The following is a 19,314-nucleotide window of genomic DNA, read 5'->3' as shown; positions in this document are numbered from 1 at the left end:
AACCACCAAGCAGTACCTCAGTAATGAGTCTGAAGCAACTTCTGTTTTCTCTGCACAGAGGGCAATCACGACAGCAACCCAAATACAAATATATACCGTCAAGTTGTACTGCAGAGAGCTCTGTAATAGCCTGTTGTTTTTTTAACAGCCTGGAAGGGGCTGAGGTGAACTCAGTTGACTCTAACTTGTTATGCCACTAGTACATAAGTGAAGTGTCAGGGCTGTCTAAAGGAAATAGGATCCAGAGTATGAGCTAAGCGGCGGAAGAAAGAAATACAGCAGCAGCCAAGCCTGGGCAAAGGACTGAGCTGGTCTTTGTGCTCTCTATTGCTTTGTGAGTTAATAAATGCAAATCCCAGGAACAGAGTGAACTTGGACTTCATGGTGCATATAAAGGAAGCTGAGAAAGACCTCCTGAACCTGAAAAAAGTAAAAAGCTGGAAACAACGTTGGTTTCCATTTTGTAATTTCTGTACTTCTAAGGAGCACTTTTCTCAGGGTTATGAAATATGCTTCTGCCCACTCTAGAGGGCAAACTTGTGAGGGCTTACCAGAACAGTGAGTGCACTACATCAAAAGTCACTACAGGACATCAGTAATAAGCAGATGGCTAATTGCACAGAGTAATGACTGTCGATAACCCCATTAAATTTGTCAGCAAATACTGATAGATAAAAATGGCAAAATAACAGTTCAGCTAAGACTGTTTATGAACAAATGTACATGCAATAACCAACTTGTGTGTTTTAGGAATTTTAGCCATTAGCTTCAATCTTATATATCTCAGCATTTCAGGAGAAGTAACTCTCCATCGAACTGTAGGTGCTGTTTAGGAAGTGTTTATAGTATTACTGTCACTAGGTACTTTATCACCGTGACAACAGAACTATTAAATTTAGGGTTTACAGAGGGTTTACAGAGATTTTCAAACACGTAGCACCAGTTAAAACTACAATTTTAGATTTTTTCATGGCGAAGTGCTTGTAGAAGCTAATAAAAGTGCGTATAGGAGCTACGTTTCCTAAACAAGCAAGGAGGGGAGTGAATGAACTCTCCGTATTACAAAGTCTGTCAACCAAAACATTCTCTTACATTATTCTGTGCACTGGGAGAAAAATGTTCACATGCTTCCCCTTGATCCTAACTGTTTCTATAAGATTTTTTTAATTATTCAAATCAAACTATTTCAAAGGCATTTTAAGGTCTTTTGTATCCCAGATAGGAGCTCACAGAATCTCCTTGCTCGGACACTTAGGTCAGCCAGTGGAAACACACGCTCCTTCAGGCAGAATTCTACTTAAAAACATCTCCGGAACTGTCATCTTGTTTAACAGATTTGAATAACACGACTAATAATTTCTATTATTTTTTTCCTGTTATCTGCTTAATATCTTCTGTATAAAGATGTGATGAAGGCTGTGAGCAATCCTTACTTAATCCTTAAATTAAGATTAAAAATAAAAACACTGTAAATGGTTCTTTGCAGTACTCAAGAAATTTTGCCAAAATTCTGAAGAGCAGATTGGCTGGTCATGGAAGGACTCTCTCATGACAGACCTCTCCCTAACAGTATATCAACTGGGAAATCCAACTAGCTTTGTGGGCCTGTTTGGACATCTTATTTGTTTACAAAGTAATTTAACATCCAACACCCACACTAAAATATGTTCTGTTATAATTGTACTCACTTCTTGCTCTGTTTTCTATGAAGTAAATGCTTTTTTTTTTTTTTTACTTAGTTTGAAAGATGGGAGAATTAAAAAAAAAAAAAGCTGTACAAACTGCATACAAGACACTAGATGAGAGACTCCAAAGGCAGCAAACCCCGCTCATCTGTGTAGCCTAAATGTACAAGTGCTGCATGGACGCTCTCAAAGATAATTAGTAACTAACAGTTTGATCATTTATTGTGCCTTATCCAGCACTCCAGTTGCTGATACTTAAATTCTGAACTTAATTTGGCTAATATCTACTGGAGGCAATTATTTTTGTTTTCATTAGCTAATTTATTTGAGCCCCAGTTGCCTAGCCAAGCTCTTCTGTTTCACCCTGACCGACTCCTTGGGTGTCGTTCTGAAACACTAACATCTCACTTACCCATCATGTTGTACAAGCTTTGTGGGGCAAACTGCCTTGGCATTTTCTGTATTGCTTCTTTGTAAACCATAAGGGCATCCTGAAAAGAGACATACAGGTGGGATAAATCATTACTGAAGTACCAATTTCAAAAGCAATCTTTCACATAGAAATTAAATAAAAGCTATCCTCAAACGAAGAGATGCTGCGAGAGAAAACACATCCCCATCATAAATATCATAGGAAATTCACATTTCTCATTTACAAAAGTCTTACCAAATTCAGTGAAGCTCACTGACAAGACCATTTTTGTTCCCATAATGCAACTCTTTTGCCAGGTGGAAATAAAAGGAACTTTTTTTTAAACCCAGCAAAGACTCCTGAGTCTATAAATACGTAAATATACATACATACAGATTAATAGCAAACTGTGGACAAAGGATTTTCAGATGACTAAACTAGAGTAAGTGATCTAAAAATAAAGAATAATTGCCTACCACCAAGTAATAACAACACATAATCCTCACAACTGGTATTTTGCTCCACAGCAAGGACGAGATGGACTAAAGTCAGGAATGTCAAAACTGGGTTCCCGTTGTGAACATGCTTTGCTTTGAACTGCTTGATAACACATTAACGATTCATTCAGCACTTAGGATGTTTGCTGGTCAGTACGCTAGCTCTGCATCATTCTCCCCATCATCCCCACAAACAGTTGCAGCTTGTGAAGGCAAATATACGTTTGAAAAATCTCAGTGCGTGATTAAATCAGGCCTGGGTTAGACTGCAATGACCACCAGGCAGAAACCTGACGTTTTATATTCTTATCATCGCTTGCACCTCCCCGGCGACGCGCTCCTGCGCTACGCTCCACCAGCCGTGCGGGCAGTATGCTGCTGCTCTCTTATCTTTATGGATGCATTAACTGTCTGTGTCTGTGTTTTAACCAATTAGTAACTGCCACCCGACAGAGCTGAATATAGCAGACAGATCACGGCGAATCCGCAGAGCTTGTGTGTGCCTAATCTCAAACAGCCGAGTTTAACTGTTGCAGTCAAGAAGAGTTATATAAATCAAAATCATGCAAAACTTCTGTTCTGAAGTATGTCTGGCAATGCAAAAAGAGAATGACTTTCTTTCAAATACCAAAAGAGGCCAAAATTGCAAGCAAATGTCCACTTGTAATTGTTTTGGTAGGGAGAATTAGGAGGAATCGCAACAGTCTCGTTCCCACACATAAATAAGATGGGCTAGGTGCAGCATGCAATTACATTAAAAAAAATCTGGCCAGTTTAGTACTTAGGTCAAGTTATCACATGCAGTATTACTTGAAAATAGCACGTACTGGAATATTTTTAATCACTGAGGTTTTGAATTGTTCCAACTGCATCTCATTTTTGGAGACTCAGTAGCAACCATAATTGCATTTTTTCCACTAAAGATGGACTACTCTAGGTTGAGTTAAAAAGCCCAAACATTTTAGGAAGGCTGGCCTGTAGCAAGCTATATCTTCTGCACAGTAGTCATGGGGACAAAGCCAAAAATAATGAATTAACACATATGCTAGCGCTGATTCTGACACCAGCACATCACACTGCAAGCTAATTAACATCTTCACACCTCTTTTTCTTTTCTACAAACTGTAGAGAATACTCATCATGATTTGGCGAAATTTAATCACTCTATACATGAAATGCATTTTGAAAGTCTTCATGAAAGCAATAGGTATTATTTCTGTAAGGAGGTTTTATCAGGATATGAGGATTGACAATAGCATAGACTAACTTAGAGTCTTACCTCATAGTGTCCCTGTTCATGAAAAAGTTTTCCTAAATTATAAAGACAGCTTGTAACAGAGCTTTTATGAGCATGAGGATCTTTCAAATTTTCATCAGGGATCTCTGAACACTTCAGGAATGTCTTCCTGGCTTCTTCTGTCTTCCCTTGGTTCATCAAGATGATACCAGTATTTAAATAGGCCGCTGTGAAGAGGGGAAACAATTTTAATGGGGTTCCATTATGTTTTATCTGATCTTCAGTTTACTTCAAAGTAATCTAATCTGGCTTTTCTATAACATAGTCTAACGATCATAAGAAAGAGGAGCAAGCCAGAGGTAAAATTTAGTGGGATTTAGAAACAAGAAGGGTACAGACCACGTACCATAAAAATCAGAGGCTGGCTCTCAGAAAGAGAAAAAAGCAGCCTATAAATTTGGGCAGCAGCATCCATGGCTCATCACCCCAGAGCAGAAGCAGTTCCAGTTCTTCCAAAGCTGCCAAGTGTTCAAGCACTATCTGCCCGCTTCAACCCTCACCCCCCGCCACCAGCCAAAGTAAATGCAGCTTAATAAATGCTCGCTTTCACTGAAGACTGAACAATTTCTCCTTTTGCTTTCAGAATGAAAAATGATGAAACAACGTTATTAAAATGTACAAATATTCCTTTAAAAACAATACTCTCCATAAAGCAAAGGTGCATAGTTGAAATACTTACAAGCTAATGTAGGTCTGCTACCAATTGCCAGTTTATAGTAATGTAATGCTTCTGAAAATCTGCTGTTTTCCTGAAGTAGCAATCCTCTGAATAAGGACCAAAAAAAGGGAGAAAGAGAAAGACAGAGAGAGAAAGAGAGGGGGGGGGGGGAGAGAGGAGAGAGAGAGAGAGAGAGAGAGAGAGAGAGAGAGAGAGAGAGAGAGAGAGAGAGAGAGGAAGGTTACTGTAAGGGGGAACGTCAGAATGTACTCGATGTCCTATCACTTCAAATAAAACAAGAATAAAAACAAAACTAAGGTAACAAAGAAAAATATGCTGAGTAATAAACATCCACGCTACTAACAATTCAGTGGGAAAATTATTTCATCTGAAAACAAGACTAATTCATAGGTGTCAGAGGCATCCATATGGCTTAACAAGGCAGATGTTAAAACGCGGTCGTGTCAGCTTCCTTGGAAACACGAAGAATCATTTACTCATTTCAGAAAATGGTAGACTGTAAAGCTATTCTTTTAAAAGCAGTTAGAGTATGATGGAGCTATTTGTAGCTAACCGTCAATCATGTTTAGCCTGTCTTCTCTTCCTGGCTTGAAAGAAAGAGATCTTTTTCAAACGTACAATAACAGTTGACCAGCTAACGCTTCACATGTATTACCTTAACCAATCGTTGCTGAGCGATTGCTCTAGATTATTCACTGTGTGGCTAAGCACCTAGATTCTTCCTGTGCTCAGTTAGTTTCATAGTTCATGAGCTTTTAGGACAAGTACCCTTGTGAAATACAAATTAAAATAGCCATCAATGAATATCTGTGAGAAGTTAGTGGTCCGGACATCATTAACACAAATTCACAGTTGCATGCTTAAACGATTGCTCAAAGCATTACAGTTTTCCCAAAGCTTTAGAAGAGTGAAATGAGTATATGCAAATGTCTTAAAATCATAATGATTAAAAAATTCTTAAGAATTAGTCATTTCAGACTTCACACTCAGACCTCACTAACCAGAAGTAGATGTCCCTCTTCATACACCTATTCAGAAACTACTCAGAAAAAACAACTATAACTCTCTCCCATAAAATAAATAGCTACCATATGTACTTGTAAGTTCCTCAGCCTACAGCAATTTTATCTTCTTCCTCTATACTTTTCTCTGATGATAGCTTTTCAACCTGTGCAGGTTTAGTCTCTAATCACAGAAGATTTTTTCCCCTCTGCTTACGTGATTTGGATGACTCAAAATTTTTTGAATGAAGCCACAGCAGATTTTAGGGGAAGAATGGAAGGGGGAGGTTAGCTGAAGAAAAAAACGCTTCCACTTTCTTTTGTTTTCTACTGCTGGGTTAGAATTTAACAGAAGGGAGAAATACATCCTGTTTTCTGCATATCTATATTGCTTCTCCGTTAGCACCACGTGGCCTCACTTTTAATCCAGCAATTGTGAACTAATCTAGGATTTAGTAGTAAGTCACTTATAAAATTAGCACAGCTTGCGTTCAGTTAGTACTTGTAGTAATTTGAGCAAAGACAGAATCACATTCGTGATACTTTTTGGCATGGGATCAAGGTTTTCTTCTGTTTTAACTACAAGCATTGCATTAAGTGTCTTACAGGTGGCAAGATGTATGGATTTTCAGGATAGTAATAACATTTTCTAAATTTTCTAGAACTTGAATTTTGTTTACTCAACATTTTTAGAATGCAGTTATTCAAAGGAAAATTACTTTCATGATATCTTAATTCAGTTTTTTATTGATAGCAATGGAATTAACACTAAAATGAGTGAGTTGCATGATCTAACGTTTAAGTTGCTTCTTACTTTTTTAAAAATTGCTGTACAATTTGGGAATAAATATTTTCACATATTGAGAGAAGTAATATGCTAATTGCTTGACTTGAACAAAATAAATTACTTTGGTAAACGTATGACATTTATGCTTTTTTGAATTAAAAACATATTTATTTATCTTCATTAAAAATATACTTATTTATCTTCATTACCAAATTCATCTTATCCTTTCACAACATGCTCTGTACTGGCACTCCTGATTAATTACTTGATACTTTAAGGATATGGTTTCTTCCCCCCGCCCCCATTTCTCTTCCAGAAAACTCTTAAAAAAAAAAAAAAAAGTTGTTACATTAACAGACATTCACATATATACAACAAGCTGTTTGGATGCAAGATTGAGTACTGAATTCCATCAAATAATTAAGGCATTTCATTTCTACTTGTTATGAGATTTGGTACAACAACAACAACAAAAGATGTATATAACCTAGAAAACCTTGATCAGGCATGAAACTGCGTTTTTTTCTTATGAAATTGGCTCTGGTTGACCTCTGGTTTTCCCTGCGGCTTCTGATAGTGCAAAACTGAATTAGATTTTTGAGTCCTAGTTCTAGTTTCAGATTAAACAAAGTCAGAAAAAGGCTTTAAAAATTCAAAAGTAATATTTTTAGCTGAATAAAATTAACACTTGGAGGTGGGGGTCTGTTTTTGAGAGATAACTAGCTTGGATGTTTGCCAAAGAAGGCCTAAAATACTTATGTAAATAGATAAAAAAGTAAAGATCATGAAGCTCGTATTAAAGTGGCAAAGCATTCCTGAAACTGCAATGAAATTAGAAGAGTTTAAAGATCAGATATATTTCCCATCCCAAAAGAAAAATTAGATCTTCTGTAGGCTTCAAGCTCAAACAAAATGCAGTCATATCAATATGCTTACTCTCACCCAACCTCTATCTAATTACACACAAGATACAACTAAACCTAAAAACAAATACTTTTAAATTTAGCTACTGTCTAAATTAATACTGCCTATGAAATTTCTAACTCTTCTTTTTAGCACTTGTATTGTAATTACAGTCTCTGACATGTCATTGCTCACTTATTTTCACTTGACTACTGCCTCATTCACCACACAGAAGGAATATAAATAATCTGTCATTCAATATTCGCTTGTAACTCCAGCTTCTACAAGTAAAACAACACCACCTTCTGATAAATCTTTTCTATTTTGCTAAACAATTAAATCACTTATCCCCAAGGTCAAATGAAATACTACTGGGTCTTTTTTTTCCAGAATTAGTTAAAGAAAATCCACAGCTCTCAAGTCCTATATTCTCTGTCCCACTGTAGCATTTCATAGTATCTAAAGTATCCCCAAGACAAAAATCATGTTTATTTTCCAGTAGACATTACATTACATGTATGAGAGGCAAACCCAAGGGTCTGAACACAGATTAGCTCGACTTCATCAACCTGTGCAAGACTTTGTCAGCTGAGACATGGGGGCCTGCGAGGGGAGAGTCAGGTCAGTACTTCGGGTCCTTCCCGAAAGAGCGGAGGGGTGCCACACAAGCAGTCACTACAGGACACCACTGTCCTGCGCAGTCTAAGCTACACTGACAATGCTTCACCAAGCTTCAGCTGGAAGTTGAATGAGCTGTTCTATCCTTCTCCATCAGAAGTAGGTTCAGCACGGGTTATTTTGCTGCAAAAATGCTTCCTTTTTCACTGGAGTCCACTTTAGACTCTTCTCTCTCATTTTAGACTGGAGGCCAACGCCATGACAGCAAAGTTAGATATGTCTTCTCTGTCTTATTTTCAAACGCATTTATGATCTTCCACTTAAAGAATTTCAAAGATCTCAAAAATACACTAAAATCACTAAAACTGAAGCATCCTTATAAAAATGCATGAGTGGTAAAATATGAAATAAAACCTTTCCATGCCAATTCAGGCAGAAAACTGCAAAATTTCCTTTCAAGAAGATTGACTATAGTTGTATAGAAATTCTGTCAAACAATTTAAACCGCTTGCCATGCTTCTTATTATGGTTTATTACATTGAAGCTATTTTGAAAAAAACACGTATAAAAAGATACAGCTCGGGGGCATTTAGCAGGTTTAACAAAAGCATAGTTCTACTCCATCTCTTGGTAGACAGTTGGTTTTCATCCTCACATAATCACATTGCTACTTCCTCTGTTTAGGAAAAAAAGAAGAAGAGCGAGAACATGCCTTGGTTGGAGTTCACACCTTGTGAGCACCGTGCAATATTTAATAGCTAACCCCGCTCAGCAACCAGGGTAGGTGACTGAAAAGCAAGTTCCTCTCAGAGCCAGGATTGCATCTCTTCCTTATAGGACATTTCCTTTTTTTTTCCTCTCTTTTTTCTTTTTCTTTTTCTTTTTTTAACACTTCAAAATGATCATTCCTCTTTGGAGGATGCTGGCAGAGGGGATAAGGAACAGACAGAAAGAATACAAAAGAAGAGATGCAGTGCAAAGTATTGAACGTAAGCCAGTGGTGGAACAGAGCAATTGGCTTGCATTAAGTATGTATCTATCCTTTCTAGTTACAAAGACGCAAAGCCTTGCTTCTTCCTCATGCAAGAATGAACAAAGGAAAGCACATCCTTGAAATATGCTTGATATAACACAGTAAGCTCAAGTGGTAAACTTGGATGAATGCAAAAGATCTTAAAGGCTTCTGGCACTTTTTAATGAGTTTCCTACATTTGCTGAGAATACCAGTCTAAATAAATAGCAAAGAGTTATTAAATGACAACATGCCCCCCCCCCCAAAACAAATAAAGGACCAGTTCAAATTTGCAGTTCAAAAACAATTTTTTTCCCCCTCCAGTTCACCTCCCAGACGTAAGGCATAAATTACAAAGTTAATTGAAACACGCAAATTTTGTTCAAGAAACATTTAGTCACATAACGGGGAAAATGCAAAGGCAATCAGACAAGAGAAAAAGTGAATGGCTCCTTTAGCCTAGTAAGACAAGTCCTGTGGAGGAATAAAGTTTCTCTCTAGAACTGTGGAGAAGAAAAATGCTACTTAAACTGCAGAATGCCAAAACAAACAGATACAGATTGACCATGAATCAATTTAAGATGAATTAGGAGGTAAGTCCTAACTATCACAGCAGCAAGATTCTGGAACAGCCTTACAACAGGATTTTTTTGTCCACACTGCCTCTGGCTAATTTTACAGAGGAGTATGATTCATTTACGAAACGGAGGATGTGAGCTGACCGCTGCAGCAGTAGCAGACTTCAGACAGCGCTTAGAAAGTCTTTCAGGACCCTGTTTTTCTAGTTCTGGGGACAAGGAGGAAGAAATAAAATCAGAAGTAAGTTTTTGTTGCTAGAAATGATGCATACACATCTATAGAGGGGACTGCCTATCTTAATACACGTGGAGCACAGCATTTCCCCAAAATGAGCTGTTTTATGCAACCTCCTGACCTCTTTAAGCTGCCAACCTTTGCCTATTTTGCTTCACCAGCAACTTGAGAAACCTTCCGGTCCTCACTCTCTGCCTTGTTTTTGACGTAAAGTCACTAAATACCAATGACACAAAACTCTATTTCAGAGACTGAAAAGCAGGAGCAAAATAAAAACAGTGGGTAGACAGTCTACCACTTTTACTCAAGTTACATATTAATTTCTTCCTGGTGTAGTCCTATTAAAGCCAGCTGGTCCACTTACAGAGCAAATTCCTCAGTGTCTAAAGGTGGCATAATTTGACCAAGTATAATATAAAGGAAACATAACTGTCATCAAGGTAAATGCATACCTTACTGAAACACTTATTATACAGGGCCTGTTAGTTATTATTTTGCCATCATTACGCTTCATCCCTGCCTCAATATACATCCAGCCCACTGATTTCAGGTGGGCTTGTCCACAAAGAACTATGTTTACCTAGATGCTATACTGGCAAACAAGTTAGAAAAGGAAGTATTCCCACATAGTCCCTCTCTAGCCACGCAGGAAGAAAGGATGTGCCTTGTTGCCTTCAGGCAACTCTTCCATTTTCATTTGCAAAACTAGTGGATAAAAAGACGGGCATGGGTGCTGCAGCAGCCCAGTACAGGAAGCGATTCGGTTTGCTCTTCAGTTATGGCTTTGGGGTTTTTTGGGAGTTTTGTTTTTTAATAATCAAGCCATTTAACTACTCAGTCAAATGAGTGTTAACTTGTTTGTAAGAATCTACAAACTGGTTCCACTAACAAGCAAGTCAGTCATTGAGGAATAATATGAGCATGGAGCACGGGTAATGCTTTCCAGTGGTGTCCTCCTAGCAAATATGTAAATAGCACATAGATCTTCCTCTTTTAATCAACAGGAACCCAAACATAAACAATACAGCAAGCAACAACACTGAACGGCCATTCCCTTTGCAGAACTCATCAAGCACAGCAACCCGTAATGCCATTAGTAAAAAAGAAAAAGATCTCCCCCTCCCAATCTTTAGTCCTTCAGGTAACAGTAGTAACACTGTCATTTTCTAACACTTCTACAGAAGAGCTTTTCAAATGCAAGCAAATTGGTCACTGAATATAATTCCCTTTTTTTTTTTTGTTTTTCCCCCTCCCCTTTCCCTCTTACCGCGGCAACTCAGTTGGGATTAATACCATTTCAAACACACACCATCTCTCATGGCCCTCATTTCCTTGTATGGAAGAAGGCTGTCCTAGGGAGATAAGCAGCCTTGCTCCCGCTTTTTACCCCCTCCAGGGCGAGCAGGCAGTTGTGTGCTTTGCCGACAAGTCTCAGACAAGGTGTCTATACCCACCTGAGGGGCTCCAGCAGGCACTATAGCGTCAGAGCTGGGCAGACGCCTCTTATGAGAGATGCCTTTTATGAAATTAAATTGCAACGCCTTCCAGAGTTGGGAAACTATTCTTCTCATTCGGTAAAATAAATTGAAGTTCAACTTAGCTGTGTGGACAAAGTTCACCACCTCAACTTCAGATTTTGAACAGGCAATCAAACGGCCAGGTCACTGGATGCGACAAAACGTACAAAAAAGTGTGTGCTTCCTGCCACATTAGAGGCTGGGGAAGAGCACGGGAGCAGCGCTCTGCACTGCAGGGCAGCGCTGCTCACCTCACTTGCCTTCGGGTGCCACCTCAAAAGCCAATCTCACCGTACACTGACGCTTCACACAGGCAACTGCGACTACAGTGAGATGCAAATTGCTGTTGCTGCTGGTTTCGAGACGTGAAGAACTAGCAGACAAAGCATGGATTAATTCCAAATAGATTTGTAACAAGTTCGCATTCGCTGCTGAGAAAAAATAATCAAGCACTTAACCAGACAGCAGGCAGTACATCCTCCCTTGTTTTTAACTCAGCATCCTGGATTATAAAAACTTCTGTGCTGCCACGGAAGAGGAACCGGGCCCTCACTCATTTCCTACTACGTGAAGTGGTGCATCACCTCTGTCTGGGGCAGGTTCAACTATAGTTCACCACTGGTTAGTAGCTGAGGGTGCTTTTAGTGCTTTTCAACTCCCAAAGCTCAGCAAAGGAAATTCTCACGCCAGCATTTAAAAAGGCAGAAGGAGAGGGAACACAGATTCAGATGTTAGGTAGGCTAGCTGCAAGAGGCAAGGAAGAATTTTGTCTTCAGAGAATATTGATCTTCAGAGATTTCACTCAAGGATGCAGAGTTAAAGTTGGCCTATAAAATACTACTGCAATCACAGACTTTATAGAATTAAAATTTCAGTTATTATTGAAGATTTTATTACCTAAAAGAAATCTAAACAAAAAAATCTTCATTTACTGAGGTAATACTTTAAGCTTGCCAAGGTAAAATTTATGAAAATGTATACTTTGAGTGCATTCAAAGAAATTAATCTGTTTGAATAACAGTCTTGTACGCACAGACCTATACCCAGTAAAGTCAAAATGAGATACCTGGGAGGAGGAAAAAGCACAAGAGGAGAGCTGTTTGGTAGAATTTTATCATTTATCAGGCATAGTATCTATCCTCTGAAAACTCAGCATTAATACCCATTAATTAGTACCATTTTAAAGGTATATTCAGTGTTTATATGAGATAATGAACATGCCTGAACTCTGCTGAAAAACTCAGTTTAACACAACTACTAGTACAGATGATACAAGAATACTCTAACGAGAGCTAGGTGTAAGCACAAATGAAATTATATATGAAAAACTGTCTTCAGACTGAAAAGCAATTTGTCTTTAGGCAGTAATTAGAAGCAGTTTGAAATCAAAAAAACCCATGAGCTTTAGAAAACAGTCATAATGCAGCAAAGAGTGAACAGCCATAATAATTCTGCTTTTTTTTAATCTATTGAACATTGGCTAGTTTGGGAGAACAAAATAACATTTTTCTATAGCTCTGTCCTTGGTCTTTTACAATATTAAAATACATGGACTTCTCAATTTGTCAAAAAAAGAAAAAAAGGCATAAGAAGAAGTTTCAGGTTTTACTGATTTACCACCCTACGAAACCTAGCTGAAATCAGCACTGTTACATAGCTTTGAGAAATTGGCTTTGAAATTTATTTGTAAAAGTTATCTGCAGTGCAGTCTCAAGATGCCAGAGAAGTTATTTACAGGGGGGCAATTAATATGTGTTTTTGAAGCACAAACTACCATATTGAAGTCATATTGTAATATATTCTCTATCTATACTATAAAACAACAAGAGAAATTCTTGGCCCCTTGAAGTCAGTATGAAAAACTAAACCAGTTTCAGAGTTGCCAGGCATTTACCCTCTGAGCTTTTCCACACGACTTTCTGTGAAGAAGCCTTCGGGCATGGATACGAGTCCTTAACCTGAACTCAGGTTTCCTAAATTCCAGGTCAGTGATCTCATCCCCAGGATGGCCTGGGTCATGGTCAGCTTCACTTGTACGCATTCGGACTGAGAACGCCTCAGCAGAACAAAACTCATTTTAACGCATGTCCATGGTAGTAATGAACCATCAACTCATCCTTAAAAAAAGTTAGCAAAAACCTTACTTTAATGAAGGCCTTTTTTTTTTTTTTTTTTTTTTAAAGATGCATGTTGGATTACGATCTGTCTTATTTCCTAGGTAGCTGGTCGATAAAGGGAAGGCAGCACTGACAAAAAAATCTTGCCAGTAAATTCGAGTTTGTCAAGGCCTGCTCATTTTCTGAAACAATCAGTTCCCTGTAACATACGTGACTGATGACTCATTCTTATCCTCTTCCTCCACATTAAGTACCTTATCATTTAGTCTCTATTACATGTTTGCTGTTCTCTAGAAGTTTAAAATTTATTTATGGTTAGGTAATTGTCATGTTTGAACAATATGGGAAATGACATGTTCTGAATCAGGCAGACCTTCAAATGCAAATTATATAATTGCTCTGAACTCTAACATTTATGCAACTTAAATTGTCCTGAATGGCAAAATCAGACGTGACTCAGAGCCATAAGCTATAACAGTCAGAAAACAAAAATACATTACTGAAAGCAGCCATTCATCTAATTTGCTACATTTTCTATGTTTTAATGTACCAAAAAAGAACTGTTAAGTCAACAACACATTTTAGTGAAAGACAGCATCTTGAAAGAGAAGATGGAAGTTCTTCTGTTTATATAATTTATCCCTGATTATAACTCACTGAAAATTGTGAGTTGATCCTTAATAATTTGTTCCCCAGTGAGATAGCACATTGATTTGTCAGTGCAGTATATGAACACTGGGCTGCAGGCACTAATTAATTAATATCAAATACTGTGGCATAAATGTCAAGAAAAGATAAAGGAGAAGAGTATGTAACGGTAAAATACAGTTAGGGTCTATCATGCCCAAAACATAATAATCTGCAAGGGCTGGAAGAGTGCTTTATTTATAAAGCTCTGTTTCAGTTTTAAAGGCACATACTAAAAAACAAAAATCATAAATCTAACTGGCCTCTTGTAAGCACATGGTAAGATATGCTTTTCCAGAGTTCAGTATTACAGGTTTTGGGTTTTTTTTGTTTTGTTTTGTTTTGCTTTGGAAAAGGCTCCTACAGAACTGCATGGCAGTTGCAAGGGAGCTCTTCAGCATTTATGCTTAAGTCTGAGGTCTCATAAATATCAAAGTCCACTTCACTCACCCTCTAACTTGCATATTGGCTGTGAAAGCACCCAATGCAGAGAAATAGAGACTGCATAACGAAAAAGAAGAGTTAAAATAATGTTAAAGTATGATTTTGTTTTCATTTTTGTGGACTAACTTGTGGTTTTGTTTTTTTTTTTTTTTTTAAGAAGAAAGGTTTCTATTGCATTTAAGATACTAGTACAAGGGTTAAGAATTAGAGATCCTGCTTGCATATGCATGCCTCTACACATACTATATAACATACGCTTTAGTCTGAATACAGGTCTGCTTCCTTTACTCTCACATATGTATGTAGGCAACTTCATGCCCCATATAGCCCAGCCACCAGTTAAACTCCTCTTACACAAATGCAGTAGAATTCCAAGAAACTTTCTATTCAATAGAAATATCCTACGTAGGCATATATTTTGTATATCAATGGAAAGCTTATCATTATCATAAGCTTATCCGCTTGTTCTGTGAACAGCACAAATACTGACATCTGATTTCTTTTATATCCCTGTTTTTACCTCCCAACCCCCTTCTCTCTTTCTACCCTAGTATTAACTTCAGTTTCCCTTTATGACACTGATTGAGCAAGAGACAAAAAGTACTGAGTAGGCATACAAAAAAATGTAATAGTTATAATTTTCATCCCCAAAATAAATGGCATATGAGAAATTTAGGAGTATCAGTCTAGTCTTTTTTTCTTTTCCCTACAATCTCCTGCTGGGTTTGTTATGTTCTTTCTTTAAAAGTGATGAGAGAGAGTTTCCTAAAAACGGTGTATTTGTTCACATTCTCCATTGCCTAATAAAGACAAACCTGTGTGTGTGTGTTTATGTATATACACACATATATATGTGTATACACATATATTAATATAAAAAGTGCACTAATTTGGATATTAAAATACTTTTATAGATAGAGAGAATTTTCTTTTTTTGAATAGAAATTCTATCATTAAATTATTTTGAAAAAATGGAGGAAAGTTCCCAGTGCCTTTAACGAAATGGGCAACTTTTCCTTTAAACGTTAATGCAAACCTAAGGAAAATGTAATTTGCAGATATTGCAAATGGCCATTTTAAACTGGACGTGGAGGCAGAATATAATTTTTTTAAAGAGGTTAATAGTTTCATTTACTTTTTGTACATATTGCTTCTCTCACAGACACTCTTTTCTGTTGCACACAGGATTTTATTCTTCCACAGCTTACATTGCACAATGACTGGCAGTCATCTGGCTTTTGTTCTCCTCACACAGGGCAAAACCCGTTTATCTTCACTAAGGGTGATGAGTCCATTGTACAACAGAGGACAGCTCTGAGGTTTCCGGTTGTGAGGGTAATTGCATGAGGGGACAGGAGAAAAGCAGTAAACGGAGTAATTTTGGGCAGGAAGTATGTGAGACGTAAATATGAGGCACCCACAGAGTTTCCCCCCTCTGCACTGTGCCACGCGGCATGAGAAGATGAGTAAGCAATCACAAAGCAAGCGTCTGGGTTCGTGATTTAGTGCAGCATTAACGAGCGGGGAAATATTTTTCCCACTGCTCAATTGTTTTACTGCTCATGGTATTTACTCTCTTGCCCACCTAAAACACGTCTAAATTCTAGTAATTAACCTTTCTTGAAGCTACGCTGCTTTAAACCCAGTCACAGAAGAAACTTATTTAACTGTTTTAACGTTTCTGACCTCTGGAACTAACTGATCGGTACTGGCTCACGCTAGAAAGCATTAGGCCCACTCCTCATATCAGTACCTAAAAAAGAAGGCTAAATAACACGTTTCATATTTTGGCAGGGGCAGAAAAAGATGGCGCCTGACTCTCGCCAGCGCATCTGCACTTCCTAAGCTGACCCTTTAAATGGGTCTCTAGGTTTTGGCTATACGAATCCACACCTTATGGATTCGCCTGCTGCAAACCAGAACGCCGACTAGATGACAAAGCGGACGAAAAAAAGGCCCTGCGGTCCTGTAGTTTAATGGGATGGCTATTACTGAGCAACAGCTCCCATCACCTCCGTCTCCAGCAACTACGTCAATAGCTCCATTCACCGCAGGTCCCGCGGGCGATCCGACCCCCGGCAAGCTGCCGCGCGTACTCACAAGTTATAAAGCATATCGGCCATGTTGCTGCGGTAGTACAAGGCGTTTCTGTAGGCGCTTTCAGCTTCGGAAATCTTGCTCTGGCTCTTGAGAACATTTCCAAGGTTACCCCACGCTGTCAAGGGGAGAAAACAGTATTCAGAAAGAGCTACAATCCAATTATACCACGCACAGGATCTGAGCACCAGGAAGTCACACGGGGAGACAAACCCCACAAAGAAACCATTTTTAGGGAAAGGGAAGGGGGGGGGGGGTTGCTAGCTCCCCCTTCCCATCATTATTCTGTATCATTGCATCTTACTGTCAGACTTTGATTTTGTAGCAATGATGTGCATATATCCGGCATACATCTTGCTTTTGGGTGGAAAGAGGAAAGGGAGCATTAAAAACAAAATATAGCTCTATGCTTTAGTAACAACTACAGCAAAGGGAAAGGGATCTTTTATTTTATTTCACCTCTAAAAAAAAAAATGCTCAGAGCTATATGTAGAACTATGGCATCTTCATAGCTGGAGCTTTTTTTAAGCCTATCTACGCTAAACCACAAGAATTCCTCCCAAAGTAGACACAGCTCTCACTGAAGTATGAAAATTGACAAATGACACTGGAATTGAAAGAACAGTAAGGTAAGTAACCAGGATTAAAAGCATGCCAGATGGATATAAACATACTACACAGATCACTAGAATGCATTTTCTCCTTGGAAAACATGTGGTTCCTTTCCATACAATTTATTATGTTATATGGCATGCTTTTATATCCCATCTATAAAGGACTTGAGGTAAAATATATTTAAGGCTCCACATGTGTTCCTTTTGCAAGTGTTGCTGAGCTGCACAAAAAGTGCACTTACAAAAGAAACTGGAAATAACATTTTATATAAAACATAGCCCATGTTATTCACCACTTAGGAAGCTAATTTAACTACTATTATAATTATAGTTTATGTGTATACATGAAAAAACACATCATGCTTATAATACATCAAAGTTGTTTCATAAAACAGTTCTACTTTCACAAGTATTTTTTATGAGCAAGAATAATGGAAAGACGATGCACGCCCCTTCCGCAAAACACATAATACATGGCAAACTGTTCTTCCCTCCAGACGCTCAAACCATAAACATTAGCACAAACAGCCGTTAAACTCTGCTTCTTCAGTTACTCAAGCCCATTTTACAGGAACCTGCATCTCGCCTGACTAGTACAAATTTTTAATATAGTTTAAACACAGCAGTAATGAATAGGATGATAATTATTTCAGATACCTCTTTTTTCCTAAGAAAGTACAACGCTTATGACTAAATTGACAAGAGTCACAAAACTTCTCCACCATTCTCTTATTTAGTGAAATTAAACTGCTAAACTATTTTCAAATTCCCTCAGTTTTTACATTCTTTGTTAGCAGAACATGCAGAATTCTGAAACTATTCCCCCTCACACTTTTTTCTGTTTTTATATATAGACAGCAAACACCCACCCACACCAACTAATGGGACCCTAGCCAGCTTGTCAGCGTTAACACTTGTAAGAAAAACAGAAATGTTCCTTAACTTATTTGTGAACACACACGCTGACGTTGTTTCTGCAGTACCCGGCCACCCAATTTCCAGCAGCTGCAGGTTCTAAATAGTCTGTAGCTTTACTTATTTTCACTCTAATACCCCACAGCAGAGCATGACAGTTAGCGATCATTTGGACGACTGGTAACCATTTCCTACTGAAAAGTCATTTGCTCCCAACAAACTAGAAGATCCGTAAATGAAAGGATGTCTAGAAGAATAAAACTCAGTTCATATTTTCATCCATGCTATACTGAAAAAGCCCTTTTAACACTGCTAAATGTAAATTTTTTCTCCTGTAGACGTCATTTCATTCTGTATACGCTATTATTTAACAGTTAATGTTCTTTTTCATGTACAGACCCTACTTTATAATCGACAAATTGCTATGCACCAAGTTTTTAATACCAATCAATATGTGGATGTAATCTGCCTTACAATTACGTCCTCAATTTCTTCTGTTTAGACCTGTGTCTAAACTTGTAAAACTTTTTTAATCGCTAACTGTGAACAATCAATTTAACTTAAGGTTATATGGTGGAAGAAGTACAGTAGCAGTAAAAAAAAACCACACATAAAGCAAGATAATGTCACAATCAGCATTAAAGTAATATGGAGATCACAGGCTGTTTGCTTCCTTAAGCTATAAAAATCTAGTATAAGTCTTCACGTCTACTTGTATATAGAATTAGGTAGATGAACACTTCAGTTGCTCTGCCTGGACGTTTGGAAAGCTACATGGAACAATTTATAGAAAAATCCGTATTGTAGGGATCACATTCATAACCTTAAAAGTTATAAGCAGTTACCAACTCCATCAACCACATGCTCTTTCGGTTGTTGGTATACAACAGAGAGAAACGAGGATGGTCTATATGGAAAGGAGGCGATAACAACTACTCAAGGAACTTTCACTCCTTACTTATCTAAGGAAGCAGAAAATCCAACAAACATACTTGGCATAACGTTTATAAACATAGCACAATTAATTTAAACTTAGGAGGAGAAAAAAAAAAAAGAATTTCAAGTATTGATAACATCTCAGGCATCTAATTTTCCAAGCCTTATCTCAAGTCAAATGTCTCCTGCAAAACTGTAACAACATTGGTTCAACTCTGTGAATATTCAGAAACAGAAACAAAATCATACCTGGCCATGAAGCCACATGCCTATGAAAAAAACC

General features: G+C 37.9%; 1 protein-coding gene across 1 annotated transcript in view; it reads right to left on the bottom strand.

The window, feature by feature from the left end:
- Window positions 1-19,314, bottom strand: part of TMTC2 (transmembrane O-mannosyltransferase targeting cadherins 2) — a 256,213-nt gene that overhangs the window by 69,313 nt on the left and 167,586 nt on the right. The window contains exons 4-7 of the mRNA XM_068936498.1: window positions 16,570-16,684; window positions 4,571-4,656; window positions 3,874-4,058; window positions 2,098-2,176 (exon numbers count right to left, since the gene is read on the bottom strand). Of these exons, the coding sequence (XP_068792599.1) occupies window positions 2,098-2,176; window positions 3,874-4,058; window positions 4,571-4,656; window positions 16,570-16,684 (465 nt within the window). The remainder of the gene's footprint in view (window positions 1-2,097; window positions 2,177-3,873; window positions 4,059-4,570; window positions 4,657-16,569; window positions 16,685-19,314) is intronic.

This window comes from Struthio camelus, chromosome 1, assembly GCF_040807025.1.
Source record: "Struthio camelus isolate bStrCam1 chromosome 1, bStrCam1.hap1, whole genome shotgun sequence".
Classification (NCBI taxonomy): Eukaryota; Metazoa; Chordata; class Aves; order Struthioniformes; family Struthionidae; genus Struthio; species Struthio camelus.
The sequence above is the reverse complement of the archived record's forward strand: the minus strand, read 5'-3'. Positions and strand labels throughout refer to the sequence as shown.